The sequence below is a fragment of the Ischnura elegans genome, chromosome 8 (assembly GCF_921293095.1).
Source record: "Ischnura elegans chromosome 8, ioIscEleg1.1, whole genome shotgun sequence".
In the NCBI taxonomy this organism is placed as follows: Eukaryota; Metazoa; Arthropoda; class Insecta; order Odonata; family Coenagrionidae; genus Ischnura; species Ischnura elegans.
This window is the reverse complement of record NC_060253.1, coordinates 52913652-52932112: the sequence shown is the minus strand read 5'-3', so window position 1 is coordinate 52932112 and position 18461 is coordinate 52913652. Positions and strand designations below refer to the sequence as shown.

Here is an 18461-nt window from a genome sequence, read left to right as displayed (position 1 = left end):
ACATATTCACGTGAAAAAAGAAACAAAACAATGTCTGTTTAGCGGGAGCCATGGTGACGTATATATTTTTTTAACATTTTAGCATATCCCCCCGGCTACACCTACAGAATCATGAAAAAAATCGTAAATTTTCCTATCGTCGTAGAAAAAAAATTGAAATCGCGTTTTTTTCAAAACGGCTCCAGGGATTTTGCTGATTTTTGGTTTTTTGGACTTCTTAAACATGGAACTTTCGATCCTTGAAGAAAACAGAGACGTGGTTTTCCGAGCCATTTAAAAGTAGTTCAGGCACACCGTGTACCAGTAACTCAAAAACGAACAAAATATTAAAATATAAATTATATGCTCTCTTTATATAATCGTGTCCTATGGAAAAGACTTTGCCAAAACTTCAGGGGACGATGTTTTAGCTTGCTAAGTTCACAGCACGCTGTTCACAACGATAGATCAATACCGGAGAAAAAGGAAGGCAAGGAAAGAAAAAAAAACTCCAACAAATTTTCGCTTGATAAATAGGGCACAGCGTAAAAATATTGATTCATTAAATGGAGCGAGAACAGTTTTTATGCCCGAGCATAGAGGAAATTTCAATATTTTTTTTAAAGCGAATCCCTTTTTTCAAGGGAGATAAAATCGGACACGACAAGATCGCCTATTCTTTGACGAGCGAGTTCAAAGGAGCAAATATTGGGAGCAGGCTTCAACGAGCATCTTATACAAGGCAAGGATGTCATCGGCTTCTATTCCCGCACTTCACGCTCCAGCTACCAACGAGAACAAAAGATAAGTTCATCCATCCTTTACCCTTCCCCGTTACTCTTTATGCCTTACCTTACTCAACCACCCTAACCACACTAAGCCCCGCCTACAGAACATCCTCCCAGCCAGAACAAAGGGCGATAAATTTCTAACGGCATCAACCGCGTCCAAACTTTAAACTTCTTTTTTTTTCCTCGTTTTTTCCCCTTCGAAGGCGACTTAATTATCTCATCACCCTTGCAGGCGCTCCCTTCTCCGTAACCCTTAATTTTACAAGGAGTGCTGGTGAACGACGGAAGATGAGGATTAAAAAGAACGCGGCTAAGATTCCGATAATAAGGATGCCAAGGTAACTGCTCATCCTATTTATTACTCCCTTAAGTTTTCGTTCCGGAACGAATTTAAAGATGAGGTTGGTGCTGTGCCTCGTGTGTTGGCTTCACAGCCCGAGGAATTGGGTTCAGTTACCGGCGCTGACAGGAATTTCCAAGAGGCTGACGGACAGTAGTTAGTGTAGTGTGGAGAGCGCATCAACCGCAATACTTAATCTGTTTCATTAATTAGACGTCAAGACACGGTCCCCTTGACACCTTTCGTTAAGTGCAGACGAACAGAGCGACGCCGGGTTTCTCTCCACCCTTCTTTCACTCCCTGCCTTCCTGTCTTGGAGTAAATTATCTCATCTGTAGGTCGCGACTTCAAAATACCTTAGTAATATACGAACGTAAATCACTTAAGGAGGAATTCTGAGTATTAACTCTTTACTATGAATTCTACGGCCCATAAGCGTCACTTGAACACTTAAATTACATTTATGGTAGGCCAATTTATGAAGCCCGTATAAAGCACAAACCGCGCATAATTCGTGGCACTGATTTCAGGGAGCTTATAATAGCTTTTATGCCTCTCGATGGATAAAACTTACGACTGGTTAACTTTATAAGAAATTAGAAGTTTTCAACAAATGGCAACCCCAAGGCGAGTAGTTGCGAACAACCTGACGCTCATTTTGAGTTTCGCCATGTTCAGTAGCATACTGAATTGTTGGGGTCTGGTAGAATTTTATTTTAAGTTAGGAAAAATAGCAAACTTTGCCATTTACAACTTAACTTTTAATCGTATGCTAGTTTTGATACACTAATTTTCAAGCCTAGTGAACTAACTTGAAAATGATCCAGTTTCTAGAACGACGATTAAAGGGTAATGTGAAGAAAGCAAATCTGTTGTTATTCCCAACTTAGGTCCATTAGCTGTGAACAGAGCTATTTCACTCACCGGCGATGAGTTGCAGGGCGCCGGCGAGCCGGGCAGATCCCGTGTGGATGACGTACGTGATGCAGCACGCCGCGGCGGCCGTGAGCGCCACTAGCAGGGAGAGTGCACTCCCCGTACCAACGAGAATGGTGCACACCTGCCACCACACGCTCGGGATGTCACGGAATCTGTGAATCAGAGAAATAGAGGGAGCGATTGTAACACCAAATCAGAGACACATTATAAATAGAAGCTCGGAAAACACAACCAATGTAGTTTTCACAATATAGCCTACCTAGCCAACACAGGCAGGTGGCATACATTTTGCACTCTTTTTCTTAACTTGCTTCGTCTGTTTCAACGGTGTAATGTAGTAATGATTTTTAACCCACCTCCCAATGTCAGATTGGCCTGAAAATTCTGCAAACTTTACTGCTTTCGATGAAAATACAATATTAAATACCTAATCAGAAATATGAAGTTTTGTTCCATTGCTCTATAATAATTGACTAAATTTCCATGATAAAAAATAATTGGGTGTTTGAGATATGGGTGTGACGACGAACAGAAAACGTAAAGTGGATAAAGAGGAGGAGGAACTACGAGGTGCTGGACATGGTGGGTGAGGAGAAGGAGCTTTCGGATGAGTTAGGGAAGAGACAGAAGGTATGAATGAAGGGTGTAATTAACGAGGATGTTATGCTGAAAACAGTATTAGAGGGTAGAATGCTGGGTAAAGGAGGGAAAGGAAGGAATAAAATGGGATTTTAGATAAAATAAAAGGTAGTGGACCTTACTGTGAATTTAAGAGGTAAGTCCGTGAAGGGAGACAGCCAGAACACTTCTTCAATTCTCCATGAAAGCCTGCCTCAATCGGAAGAATACTTTAATTATAATATTAAGCTTACAATTCAAAAAACGAAATATTAAAAATAGGTTGCGATAAATAATCCGAAATTGAATTATTGAGGGTCACTCGATCCGACACATTCTAAACGCGAAGTAAAAAAATTTAAGCTTAATGAGAATATGGCGTGCATGACCAATGGTGGTTGGTGATTTATTTTTTCAGATTTTATTTTCACCTTCAATGTCCTCGAATATTCGAGACTTACTTTACCATTTTTACTATCGATTTAGATATTAAATCCGTGTTACACTAAAAAAACGACAGCATGGGGAAGAAATCCGCTCATTTTTACAACATCGAAATGCATCAAAAAATACACAACTTCACCTATACCGATGCAAAAAATTATAAGAATACATACAATGAAAATAGTTTTAAATCAATTTTCAGACATTTTGATTAAATATATTATGCACAACGCTAAAGTCCTCGTCAGGAAAACTAACCGAGGCTCATCCAACGAGGGTCATAGCCTCACCGCTATTCCACTTGGACAAAGAGGGAGGACATAACTCACCTCTATGAATACCAGGAAAGAGACTACGTCATGCAGGTGCGATCGATGGGAAATTAATTAAGCCACGGCCAGCCTACTTGCACGTTCGATCCACATGGCGCGGAGGTGATCTAGCTGTCCAAGCAGATAACACGATCAGCTTCCCACGCCATCTCCGAGCCGATTCCTCTCAAGACTTGGTCACATCTGCGCTTTTAGCTCGAATGCCCTTTGCCCTATTATCTTTTCAACCTTCCGCTCTTTATTTCTGTCTCTAAAATTATTATTTCCCTCTACACCGGTCATGCTTCTTTTTAACCGTCTTTTTAACCACTAATTGCTTGTCTACAACTTGCGATATCTTCTTCAAGAATTCAAATTATACACACAGCAGACCCTTCTCAATAGATGAATATATCCTGATTCAGAGAATTTTTTTCTGAGAAAATATTCTGGTAAATTTTGTAAACCTCAGGCACAGGTATCCAAGACTCCAATGAACTTGACAATTCCTGTACACTCAGATAAGGTATATTTTTGGGAGTGATCGACGTTGACCTTAGTGAAATGCTATTAAGCGTCGTCACGATTATATCACATCCACGAATTAAGCTTAATTCCTCAGTTAAGCGAGGAAAATTGCATACCGTTGCGGATTGAGGAAGACGAATCACAACTTTCATTTTTTTCGCGTTAAATTACATCTAAAATTTACGAAGTCTTCTTGAATATTTCAAATCGTAATACACCTTTCTTAACAGATAGATGTATCTTGGTTTAGAAAATATTTCTTCTGAGGGTATAACGAGGCAAAATTTTCAAACTTCACCCACACACCTCTGAACACACCCAAACAAAACTATCGTAGAGCGAGGTGGCCCACGGGAAAGAACTAGCCACCGTAACCTGAATGTGTGATGTTCACTCCCCCCGGGCTCAGTATGATGTGAGCTTTACCCTCACCCATCCAAACCAGCCTCTGGGTTGAACAACTGAGCGAGAGGTACAGCCAAATTTTTAATACAGTGAAACGTAGGAACTTTAAAATTTTCAATATTTTATCATAAGTGCTACGATAGTGATACAAAATGAAAAAAAGACTAGAACAGCGGGTGTAATGCGTTTTGTGAGAGAAAATGAAGTGACTAGTTTTTATCGCATGGATATCACTTTATCCCGAAACAATACTTAGCCTCGGTCACCCTAAAAGATTAACAGGTTCTCTTCCCATCGTGAATTAATACTAGAAGCAATAAAATAGGAACAAAGGTTGAAGATAAACTATTATCAAATTAACATTTATATAGTATTTCAATAATTTGACTGGGGGATCGGATTGGTGTGGTGGCTAGAGTGTCGGATTCCCACCCCATGGGCTCAGATTCAAATCCCGGCGGTGACAGAGAATTTTCAGAGACTGCCCGATCCCTGCTTGAATGTTGTGTGGAGGATTTTTCAAGCGCAACACTCCGTCCGTCGGATGGGATGTTAAGCCGAAGTCCCCTTGGCGCCTTTCGTTTAAAGCAGGCTAATGCCGACGCTGGGTTTCTCTCCACCCTTCCTTCCATACCCTTCCCTCATGGCGCAAATGATCTCAGCTGTCGGTCGCCTCCTCCAAATACCAAACCATATCATTAATTAACTCCATAATTTAGAACATTGACGTAAGACTTTGCGCAAGTAACGCATTGCGTCCAATCAATATAATACCAATCCATAAATGTGGTGAGAGATAATGTGTTCTTTCGAACAATTTAATCACGAAAATACAGCGGAAAGTATTTTGCCGAGCATTAACCACATATATTTATTTCTTTGAAATTATTTTTATGAGTCAATAAGTATAAAATATAAGAAATCAGATGTAACTTTCTCCATTGGCTTTGGAAACAATTCAATTTATAACTAGTTTAAAATGCTTTTAAAATACCTAAGATAATTATCATCTGCGGATAAGATTGCTCGCAATTATAAAATATGTTTACGTTTAATTCAACAAAATTAATATTCTTGAGATAAAAAAGGGATCTTAAATCGTTATGACTCTTATCATTATCACAACAAAAATGGATATGCATTACTCTACATCCAACTCACGACTAATTCATTCATTATTTTCCACCTGGTATTTTCCTTAGTCTGATACCAATGCAGTTTCTCAGAGACGCAATGCATAAGTTGTTATTGTTGCGATGGAAAATCATAAAAATCATTTTGTTCCATTGCTTGTTTTATAAGGTGGATAAGTTACTAATTTTAGTTACACGCATGACTTACAAAACGCAAAACACTAGGGTGGTCACAAAAATCAATGCTCACATTTTTCGGAGGAACTACCGTTAAAAATACTTATGGGTCAAAATTTTATATCGCCAAGTTTCAGGTCAGCCAAATAAATTTAAGGAGTGCCTAGCCACAGTATATACAAGGAAAAATATCCGATTATTAGTAAAAAAAAGTGTTTTTTAAGTAAAAATCATTTTTCTTGAAATTGAATTTTACTGTCATTCCTGAAACCTTTAACAACTTTGAGTTTCCTCAGAGTACTTTTTCTATGTGCTTACTAATGGAATATTCAGCAAAATTTAACATAATTATATAATCTGCATGATAGTTTTAAAATGCTAAAACCAAACATATCTAAGAATATGTTAACACCGATTTCAAGAATTTATATTCATAAAATGGTAACTTTTCATAACTGGTAACTTTATTGGTATTATCCACTATTCATAATTGGTAACTTAAGGGGTATTTTCAAATTTTCTTTATTGAAATGTGGAAAAATACAAGCGATATGTATAGCATTTATTCTGGTGGACAGTCCATACCCAGCACGCAATAACAATATTAAATGCTCGTGACTAAGGGGCGCAAGACACCCGATTAATTTCAACAATATCGTGGAAATGCCTGATGACGGCGCAAATATCTATCTTTGGCTAACGTCTGATCCTTCAACATAATCCCTCACCAGAATCCCTCACCTTCCAATTTCATAGCTCAGTCTTCACCTATCGAGTCAATTTCGCGAAATGAACGCCACAGCGGTAAGCTGATTATCTGAGCGCCTTTCATCAGTTGATTTCCAATTAATTTCTGGAATAGAAAAGTCAATGAGCCATGCGACGATAAACTTTTGCTCCGAGGAGTTAATTGAATTCTCTCAACGACATACGACGATCGAAATACGCATCAGGGGTTGTGACAAGTGTCACTCCTAATTGGCTGACACCAACAAAATTAAAAAACGAAATTAATTACAAATTTAAAAAAATGTCTTTTCATAGTGAGTTGGTTAGCCAGTAGTTTCACAATGAGATCTTGATTTTGAAAGTACAATGCGAGAACAAATGAAAAATGGACAAATATACCAAATAATCTCAATGAAAATTTATCCTGTGAGATATTGGTATTTCCATCCAAGTTTAAATGTTTAAATAAGTAAAAACTCTCATGAAGAATAAAAAGTGCATGGATTGCCTTGCTACGACCTAATTATAGCCTTACGATAGCCTTTTTACAGTGAAATTTGTTTACATGCTTATTGTAAATTTATTTTCAACAAATTTTCTCAGACTTATTATTTATTATCACCAAATATGATCGACATATTTTATTTAAATAAGCTTCATTTTCGTATTTATCCACGCGTTCATTCATGTAGACATTAAATTTGTACGTGTTAACGTATCGTGTAACTAGTCCTTAAAGCCCTGAATTGCTAGAACGCATGCGACAATTCAAGAACGTCATGCGAGAATGCTTGGATGGCAAAATGGCCCATTTTCTAATTTCGTTCTTGCATTCGCGCAATTGCATGCTATAAATGGGAAATTAATGCTGCTCCGACCTGCGTAATTACGTGCCCCGTATAAAACGGCCGTAAGGAACGAGGAAGGAAAAGGGAGTAAAGGAAAGGATTTTTCGCCAGCGTTGGAGTTACCACCAACGACGGGTTTTTAGATAAACTGACACGGTATGTGTCGCGAAGGTCTTGCATTATGATACGGGGGGCGGCCCGAATTTTTATCGAAAGGCTTACGCCGGACAGTAGGGTAGAGTGAAAGGGCTGAGATACCGCGGACCCTATGGCCAACGGTAGAGGGCGCCTGCGGTTGACCCAAAGGCTTCCTTTGTATACCTCTCCTTCGTGCGTGCGTTATGTCCCCGCCTCTGACCTTAGTCCACCAATGCTCCTCATAAACAGGATATGCGTACACAGGCGAAATTCGATAGAGATCTGAATAATGGAGCAAGTGTTCATGTTATCCATCGTCTAAGCAGGACCGTGAAACGCAAGGGGAATCTCATTTGAATATACTTCATTTATCAACCTTCTCAAACCTTTGCGGTATTTGTTAATCAAGCCGCCTAGTCCAAATTAATTTTTAGGAAAAAAAATAATTGACATGATTGATTGTTGGCCTTTTAAATGTTATAATTTTATTGTTTTTGTAAAAATTCACTCCCTGTAATATTATGCTTGTTCAATCAAAGAGTTATGTGTTTGAAATTTTACGATGCGTGATATCTCTTGAAACATTGCCATTTTATAATGTTGAGTGATGTCGAGCTAGGCGACCACTAGGTCTTTCTAGCCAGCCTTGATATCGGGCCGCAAAGGGTTTTCATACTACTGGACAATCTTCGGATTAATCACATTTAATGATGTCTTAAAATACTTTCACTGATTTCGTACTTCTTTAATGTGACTAATGACTCAATGTTTTGACGAAGTAAGGCCAAATGGAATAATTCAATGCCGTGTAGCTTGAAGTTAAGTCACGATTCGTGCGAAAAACTTGAAATATAGCCGAAATACCTTAATAAATAAACAGAAGGGTATTGCGATTGTTACATGGTGAACTAGGTCTTTGGAGATCCTACCGAGATAGCGAAGGTGTTATTTGCTGAAATATCGCGGCTAGTTTATTTCACACCTGTTCGCTCTGTCCCATCATTTGATTGCAGCATTTTTCGTACGTAAATATGCTTCAAGGGATCAGCTGAACGAGTGGAAGTAAATTTAAGGTCTGGTACTGACATTCATCACAAGAATAAGCTTTAGTTACCACAAATGTAAACTTACACATTTTCCTTATCTCTTAATTCCCTCTAATGTCACATTTATCGCTATATTGTTGGATATGTGAATGCTGCTACATCACTTTTCTTTTCTAGATATAGACTCGCTTTCACTCAATTGCGGAGGGCTTTGCACCCCCAAAAGCCCCAGGAAAGGCCTCTGGCATTTTCCGATCTCTGCCAGTTCTTAAGGCCGTTTTACACGAGGCACGGAATTGCGCAGGTTAGAGCTGCATTTATTTCTAAAATGGCGTGTAATTGCGCGAATTCATGAACGAAATTAGAACGGGCTATTTTTCCGTCTCGCATCCACGCATTCTCGCATGTGTTCTAGCAATTCACCGCTTTACACGACGCAATTTTGATTGCGCCTTCGGACGTATGTCAGATTGCGCAATTCCGTGTACCGTGTAAAACGGCCCCTACAATTTTTATCTACCATCCGATACTTAAGGATTGTTTTTTTGGTAATATGCAAATTACTATAAATTGATTCTAGGAATCCCAAACAGTTCTTAGCTCCTAGGCTTTCCGAATTTGCGAAAAACACGTATCATTGGGGCTCTTTGATTCCCGCGAATTTCCGCAATTTCTTTGTTAATTTCAGAGTTTACCTAAGCCATTTTATTTCTTTCCACGGATTTCTTAAAATCACAACCGACACTGGGTCTGGTGACACTTAGCGAGCATTATTAGATATTCTGTTATTTTTGCCTAAGAATAATTCTGGAGGCCATTTTTATTATTATATAATATTATTTCACTTAAAGGTTTACCATAACGTTTCTAGCACTTTAGAGTAGAAAATAGTAAATTCTACTGAATTATCAAAACTGACCGTACTAAGAAGAATTATTCTTTTGAAAAACTAAATTAGGTGCATTAATTAAACTCTACGACCATAAAGTTGTTGTGATACGTAATCCCAGAGCTCACTGGTGGTGCACCGCGGCGGGCCTTTGACGTATTAAATAGGCACCAGATCCAATCACTCCCAGTCTGTCAAACCATCCCTTTCATCCATGCGAAGGCTTACAGTAAATTAAACCGGAGCGTTTATCTCTCTCCTCAAACGAAGTCTCTTTTCGGCAAGGGGATGAAAGTAATCGGCCTGCAAAAGTGTTGAACGGAGCGGCACGAAATCGCGTCATGAGGTATGGATACGTACTCTGAAATGAAGAACATAAAACGCCTCGCCTAAGGTTGCCGTGTCATGATTCACCCCTTCTACACACAGTTTCATCATTCCCTCCCACATTTAGAAACACGCCAGGATATGATTGCCTAGGTCACCCGCCTACGATCAGATTCACGTGTGGAGTCGACGCTCGAATCTGAAACCATGAATAAGGCAATTAAGATGGCCTCTAAGTATGCTGTCGCCCACCGCGCATTTCACGGTACTTATCTAAGTCTTCACTTGCGTCACTGGCGGAAAAGCAATCCTAATTTCATGGGGAAATAAACTTTAAAAAAATTTAAAGAGTTTGCCGTTTTTGTTTCACTCGACCATCTAATCTAAGGAGTTGCCTTTGTCGATTAAAAATTTTTCACCATAATTTATATATATTTTTTTCCCATCTCTTACTATTAATGAATTGATTACCATAAATGTTTCAAAATTCCTCATTAAGCGACAATTCCCTCATCTTCGAGTACTCTAGGCTACCATCTTCTGCTCTTTGGGAAGCTGCTGCCGAAAACATCCCTACTTTATAACTCCAGAAATGCTCAAGTGCGATATAATCCACCTGATAGGCCATCATGCCTTACCTCTCTGACCCACAGACCCTTTTTCATATTCCATTCGCAAATTTTCCACCGTGCTACACACATAACGTACCATAATTTTCTACCATGCTCTTCCAGGCCGAAACGACTTCTCAAAATGTATGCAGATCCCTCCACCTTTTTTTCGCAATTTCCAACCCTCTAACGCAAGTTATTTCAATTTGTCACAAAAATAACTCAGCGTGACCGACGAAACGAGAGAGAAATTTAATAATGAAAAGTAGATTTGCGACGAAAAGGAATGATGAAAAACATAACAAAATAAAAGGCTCATTTGCATAGAATGAACGAACGAGAAAAAAAGAGAGGCGGGGATAAAAAAATAACTGGAAAGTTTCACCCCATTTCACGCAAAATTTAACGCGGATCCTCCAGGGGGAGTTTAAGTTCCTCATTCCGCCTCACAAACACTCAACTCACGTCTGGATAACTTTTTTTTTGACCTTGTGCGCGCACAAACTTTCCCTTTCCGGGTCGCGGGTATCGTACCTTTGTTTTTGGACTTAACCTTCCCCCCCCTTTCATTGTCCTGTAATTACAATCCCCTTTCGGCCCCATTTGTTTCCCGGTCCTTCGGTAACTTTTCCAGCCACCTAACTGAGGCTTTTCGAGTTTTTTCCTGTTTCAACCGGTCTCCAACATTAATTTCTTCTTCCAACGTAATAACGATAATAATAATAATTTAATGCACTGAATTATTGAGGCCTTTACTTTGTAGAATTCCATATTTAATGTTTGGAAGGAAATTTCTTAGCTTTTCTACAAAAACACACACTTTATTGCCGACTAGTTTCGGTTAATGGAAAATGGTTCGGAAAATGGTACAGTGTAACCGAAACTAGTCGGCAATAAAGTGTGTGTTTTTGTAGAAAAGCTAAGAAATTTCCTTCCAAACATTAATAATAATTTAATTTTTTGTTCACAAACTGTAACATCCAACTTGTTCATTACTTGTAAAAAGTTAACAGCTCATCAGTCGTTAATGGACGATAATTTTAATAGATAAATTAATATGCAGCATTGAAAAGGTCGATTAGTTACGATTAGTCAAGAAAAGGTAAAAATCACTTTTTGAATTTTTGCAGGGATGAAGGTAAAGTGCATGTAATTTTATATTTATCTAAATTATATTTTTCAGCTCAATTACATCCGGATAAAACTTCTTTCTCTGAAAATAACCTTTAATTATTAAACATAGTAGGTAAAGGAAAAAGAGCCTAAAATCCTCCGAATGCCTACTGGCTTGAACATAAAAGCATATATTAGTCAGTGAACATCGCTGCTGTCATAATATATTACACATCCATGATGATTTGATGATGCTGTAAAGATTACTATACGAAATGGTCATTTATAAATGCCGTCAGACCAGGAAATTCTACCTGCATCCATTTAATAGATATTGATATTCGATGAAAAGGCTAAATCATGATATTGCAACCAAACCATCTATCAAAACTCCCTCCACACATAAAATAAGGCGTCTGTGCGCACAACCGTGATCACTAGACTCTGAGACCTTTGCACCGATTAAATTTGGCACAATCATTAGTTTTTCAACGAAAAGCTCTATATACTTACCTCTTATTTTGCAGTGACCCATTTCCCTAAGACATAGGCTCTCTCACTTCTAAGGCATATGCTGGGCATTACGTTCAGAGTAGTGATTTATTTTTCTACTTAAAAAAAAACGGTCACTAAAGATGGAGTACTAGAATTTTTTATCGGATGGCTGAATAAATTAAATTTTTATTTCTTTTTATCAATTTTATTTTCAGCTTCGAGTTTTGTGGTAATCACGGTTTTACACATTTCCGACATTAACGACAGGAGATATTTAACAACGAGTAACAATAATACTAAATTATGATTAAGATTAAAATGAAATTGGTGAGCGAGTTTCAAATGTTAAACCATCATCGTTCGGATCATTAATGTGCGTAACTATATCTCTGTAGATAAATGTTGTCCACAGAATAAAAAAGAGGCTAAAAACTGACAAAGGCTTTGATAGTGGCGATAGATAATGATAATAGATAATAATAATAGATAAGAGATAGACAATGGCACAAGCTGCCGAAACCATGGTCGGTAAAAATAAATTAGTGTGGAAACAGACAAGTTGTTTTAATAAGCTGAATGACAAAGGCAGTTTAATGTCTACCGAGTTGTCCTAGTGCGTAATAAAAATGAAAAAAAAAATTGATTTGATCCCCCAAAATTTAAATATTGATAACATTTATAACAGAGAATTAAATCTTTTTGATGAAAGTGAGCAAATCCCTCTTACTATTTCTAATATCAGTATTATTTTTTCTTTCGGAGTAAGCTGTAGGACTAGACAATGTTTATACATTTTCGTTAATTAACAACAAATTATGCGTAATAAAAATAAGCTTAAGCCATTTTATTGATCTACATTGATGTTTGCATATTATTGTGGAAGATGATTGTTTTAGACGAAGTAGTTATCCCTAGGTTGAGTTACAAGCGTAATGAAGTTGACAAAACGGCTAATTTTCCGGTGCGCGTAGTCATTTTTACACTGGTGCGTCTACATTGTTGACATTTTTATAAAACAAATAATATCAGATTTTAGAATTAAATTTTCTTTAAAATAACGTATCACCAATTATTTTAGCATGCACTGAAACCCAGATATTAATTTGCAAAGTACAGCGGCACATCATTTTGACGACGACCACAGCAGTTACGGGTATCCCTCGAACAACGGATGAAATGTAGACCCCAGACACTCAAGGGAACATTAAAAGACATGAAAGGCGCCAAATAACGCGTAATACCAGGCGGATGAGAGGAAAACTGAATTGAGGAAGTTTTGGAGCAGACGTGAGGCGTGTATTCCCATTTCATGAATAGAGAGCTATTTTTCACGGGGGAAAGGAATGCAATTTGGTATTCATCCCTTCCATTTGTCATTTCGAGTCTTCCTAACTCAACGGATCGCAAAGGAGGATGGATACTACGAAATGGTGTCAGTATGGATGAGGAGCGGAGAGACTTGGGCATCTGTCAGATTGGGATGTGAAGGAAACTTGAACGCATAGGATAAGAATGATAGGAGATGATGTCACTCGTACGCACCAAAATAAAAATAAATTTATTTGGCGAATTCGATCAACAAGTCACCAAGCATAGGGTTCTTAACCCATTGCCGCCCAGAAAAATGTTTGCTAGCGAATTTGAAGATATTTAGGTGTTTCGCTTCAATGGTCGTCTTAAGTAATCCTTTCAAATGCTTTTTTTCCTCAGAAAAACCCGTGGCCTCATGGCTACACTGAGCGATGATGCTGTGAAAATCTATGGTGATCCATTTTCTGCCAGCGCAAAGAAAGGATCTAGTCTTCACGGAAAGGATTTTTTTAGATGAGGGGAAGTTAAAATTGAAAAAAGTAATTTGATACCTACCGAGTGGTCCTAGTACGTACTAAAAATTAAGAAAATTCATTTCATCCTTCAAAAATTAACAAAATAGATATGAAAGAATTAAAGCTTACTGATGATAGTGAGCATATCCGTCTTAGTTACGGGTGTCCATTGAACGACTGATGGAATGTAGAACCCAGACACTTTTGATAATCTTTTTAATATTTTTCTATACTAACTTCTGTCTTTTTTACCGAAAAAAGGCGCCCATAATGAAATTATTATTTGCAACCGTCTCTTTCCGTCTTTGGTGCTGGTATTGTGCGTGTAAAGTTTTTTCATATATAATATATGTAAATAATAGTTAACGATGCCATCCACCTAAGGTCATCTCTTTATCTACCAGCTTTAAAAATAACATAGTGGACGGATTACATAGGCAAAACATTAAGAAGCATATTTCTGTCAATCTGAAAATGAAATAGTGCGCCGTTTTTCTTCAAGGGCCTCATTTGTCTAGCACGGTAGTATAGCCACATGGTTACGGTGGGCGGAAAAGGGTTAGGTACGTGAACTCATCATAAAAAATACGTGAATTCGCAATCGATAAAATTTTTGTGTGGCACGGGAAATTTTCTCCATTGAACACAGTGAGTAGGTATATTTCGGCGATGGAATGTATCGATTACCGCCATTGTCTTTCTCTCTCACTGAGGATCGTTTTTAAAATGTTTCGTAAAATTCTTCTCTCGGGAGTAGAGAAATCAGTGAAACGATGTCATATACGTAACGTCATTCGTTTATCCAAACGTTATTATTAACTCTTTTTCTAAACTTAAACTTTGAAATATTCTCAATTTAAGGCTAAACACGACAGGCACGTGGTGAGATTCTCGAGGTAAAGATGGAGCTACCGTCGAATGGCATGAGCGACCCACTATGACCACTGCAGGAACTTCGTGCAATCATAGATCACCCCCTCCAAGTTTATTCCCCTCATCCCAGGACAACTTCCCCTCACAACGACCCTCCCCTCTCAAAGACCCGAACTCCCGACTCGGTCTGCCGCCGTGCCGGTTCTCTCTTGGTCTCTCGGTTCTCTCCCTCAAAGCCCCACTGCTCTCGTCGTTTCAGATACGTAAGGTGGTGTGCGGGCCGCACCAGGTCGCATGATGTGTCTGCCCGAAAACAGATTCTATAGACATATCTGTATATTATTGTGTGTATTGGATGATCGGCCATTTCCTTGAGGACTGTGAATTCGGCTTCGCTAGTGGTAGCATGCGTCACCGAAATGACGGCGCGGGATGTTTCCATTCCGTCGATACCCCCTTGAACGCGTCCTCGGGCTCCTATCGTGGAGGCGCATAGTGGGCTGAAAGCGAAAAACGCTGTAAATACAAAGTTGAACAAATTTAGCGAGAAACTACTACCCTCAATTTTTCCTGAAAATTGCCAAATTTACCCTCGTGCAGTGGTTTCATGAATAGTCCACGTCCTCATTTCGCGCCTCCATTGCTTTCTCTGACAGTTGTCCCAAGGGCAAAAAGGACTCATTTGCAATATCAGATCCGTTAAAGAAGACTTCATGTACGGACGGTGGCATTCAATAATAGTTTTTAAAGGGCCAGAGATCTACATCTACATCTACATCTACAAATTACCCTGCGAGCCACCTCTAGGGTGTTTGGCAGGGGGTGATCAATCACCAGCATGCAGCATGCATTTGGACTCCCACATGCACACCACACCGTCCAAGAAACGTCCCGTATAATAACAAACTATACTACTATATGCTGTTAGAAATAGAATATAGAATAGAAATTCAGAAACATGCAGTAAGTTTTACATAGGTTAGTAGGCTACACTACAAGTCATGCAATCTATTTACGCGCTCTATTGCTGCCGTTATAATCTCTTATTGATCGTGGAAAAAATGACATTCGGAATCTGTCTGTTCTGCAATCTATCTCTCTTATTTTATTTATATGATCTGATCTTCCGTAGTACGTTGGCGTCCGCAAGATATGGTTAACTTCGTCAGAAAAGACACTGTTCTTGAATTTATCTAACAGGTTTAGTCTATTTTTCAATCTACGGTCCGACAAAGATTCCCATCCGAGTTTATGTAAGAGGTCAGTTACACTAACAAGACTATCGTAACGACCTTTCACATACCTGGCAGCTCTTCTTTGCAAGCGTTCTAACTCTGTTATTAAGCCTTTTTCATGAGGGTCCCAAACACTGGCAGCGTATTCCAAATGTGGTCTAACGAGGGAAAAGTAGCTAATTTCTCTCACTTTGTCGTCGCACTTTCCTAATATTCTTTTAACAAAACCCATTTTACGATTAGCTTGACCGGTTATTTCTCGAATATGTTTATTCCACGATAGATCATTATTGAGTCTAACCCCTAGATATTTCACGGATTCAACTGCCTTTAACTGGGTGCCCCGAATGACATAGTTACGCTGTAGGGAGTTATTCTTCTTCCAGAAATTCATTACGACGCATTTTTCCAAATTTAATTCTAACTGCCAAGCATCGCACCAAGCTTGGATAGCAGCAAGGTCATTCGTTAGTTCATCTATATCTTCGCTGGAACGGATTTCTTTGTAAACTACAGCGTCGTCTGCAAATAATCGTAACTTACTCTGCACTACTTCGCCAATGTCGTTTATATAAAGAAGGAATAGGAGTGGGCCAATGACACTACCCTGAGGAACGCCAGAAGTCACTCTAACCTCATTGGAGACTGCACCGTCTAATACTACTCTTTGGACGCGGTCGCTCAAAAATTCTCTAATCCAGGAAATGACATCTTCGTCTAGACCATAAGATTTCAGTTTTATTATTAACTTTCCGTGGGGTACTTTATCAAATGCCTTTTTGAAATCAAGAAAAATCGCGTCTACTGGAATGTTGTCTTCCCCGGAGACTAAAATATCGTGGGCGAAAAGCGCTAACTGAGTTTCGCACGATCTGCTTTTCCTGAATCCATGTTGATTTCCCATTAATAAGTTTTGCGCGTCTAGGTGTTTCATTACCGAGCTGACTACGATGTGTTCAAGGACTTTGCAAGAGATGGACGTTAAGGATATCGGCCTGTAATTAGATGGCTGTTCCTTGTCTCCACTTTTAAATATAGGCGTTACATTAGCGATTTTCCAGTCATTAGGTACTTCGTGTTGCTTGATGGATTTACTGAATATTAACTGCAAGTAGGGGGCAAGTTCTGAGGCTAGTTCTTTATATACGCGAGAAGGGATTTCGTCTGGACCAGGTGATTTATTTGGACTAAGCGATTTCAATATATTTTCTATTCCGAGCGTACTAATGTCAATAGCTGGCATCTTATGTAGACAGCGATTGTCATCAGTCTCGGGTGAGTTTTCGGAAGGCTCCGTGAACACGCTCTTAAAGTAGGAATTTAATAAATTGGCTTTATCGTAACTGCTTGTCAACACATCTCCATTGTCGTTTCTCAGCGAACATACGGTAGATCGTTTACCTTGAACTTCCCTAACATATGACCAAAATGCTTTTGGGTTATCCTGTAACTGCTCTACTAGTGTTTTTCTTTTAAAATTCGTGAACGCATTCCTGAACGCTTCCTTCGTGGCGGCTTTAGTCATCCTATATTTTTTAATTATTAGCTCGCGTTCATTAGCGGATAAATCCGTGCTGACTTTTTTCATTTTAGCATGACACGCTCTCTGTCGCCTCAATGATTTTCTCACTTCCGCGTCGTACCATCTCGGTTCGCAGCCTTCTCTTACTATTTTACTAGGGATGTAGCTATTTATTCCCGAAGTTACGAGCGAAAGAAAAGCTTTCCAAGTATTCTCTACATTTAACTTTAATACTGATTCTTGAAACTCGGGGAAAGCATTTTTCATATGACTCTTAAACCCATCAAAATTAGCTCTTTTAAAAATGAAAACTTTACGCTCTTTTTTAAAGTTTACAGCGGTATTTAGAGAAAACTTTGCAGTTACTACCCTATGGTCACTTATTCCTTCGACAGTGCCAACGTTTATTACCTGATGTGGTATATTTGTCGCTAATAAATCAAGAATATTTTCTCCTCTGTTTGGTGCGGATGCTATTTGAAACAATGAATTAGATGTGAAAGTGTGTAATAAAGCCTCGCAGATCAGTTTATCCCTCCCACCAGGAATGAAGCTATAAGTCTCCCAATCTATAGAAGGTACGTTGAAATCTCCACCCACAATCAAGTTTCTTTCAGGATACTTGGATGCTAAGCTGTTTATTTGATTTTGAAAATCCAACATTGACGTTATATCTGAGTTAGGTGGTCTGTAATACGAACATAATAAAATGGTTTTGAATTTTGGACATTTAATTAAACACCACACAGATTCAACGCTGGTCTCAGTTACGGTTATCGCTTGGCTGACGATTGAATTCTTTACAGCTATAAAAACTCCGCCCCCAACTCGATTAATTCTATCTTTCCGATAAACAGTGAACGATTTTGGGAAGATCTCATTGTCTGAATCATCATCTGTTAGCCAACTTTCTGTTCCAAAAAAGGCTATGATGGCTATCTTGAGAGGATATCTAGAATAATTGTGATGACTTTTGAATTTTAGGTACCTGTTTTATCCTTTACCAAACAAAGAGGCGCAAGAGAGCTTACGAACAAGAATTCATGAGACTATGCTCTCGTTCCCACATATGGTACGTTATATTGCGTATGTCCTAACTGCTGTCAAAGCCGTATTTGCAAATTAAAATGCACTTTATATGCGA

The 18461-nt window shown here is 38.7% G+C and overlaps 1 protein-coding gene across 1 annotated transcript in view; it reads right to left on the bottom strand.

The window, feature by feature from the left end:
• Nucleotides 1-18461, bottom strand: part of LOC124163430 (LHFPL tetraspan subfamily member 6 protein-like) — a 237804-nt gene that overhangs the window by 74531 nt on the left and 144812 nt on the right. The window contains exon 5 of the mRNA XM_046540341.1: nucleotides 2035-2201. Within this exon, the coding sequence (XP_046396297.1) occupies nucleotides 2035-2201 (167 nt within the window). The remainder of the gene's footprint in view (nucleotides 1-2034; nucleotides 2202-18461) is intronic.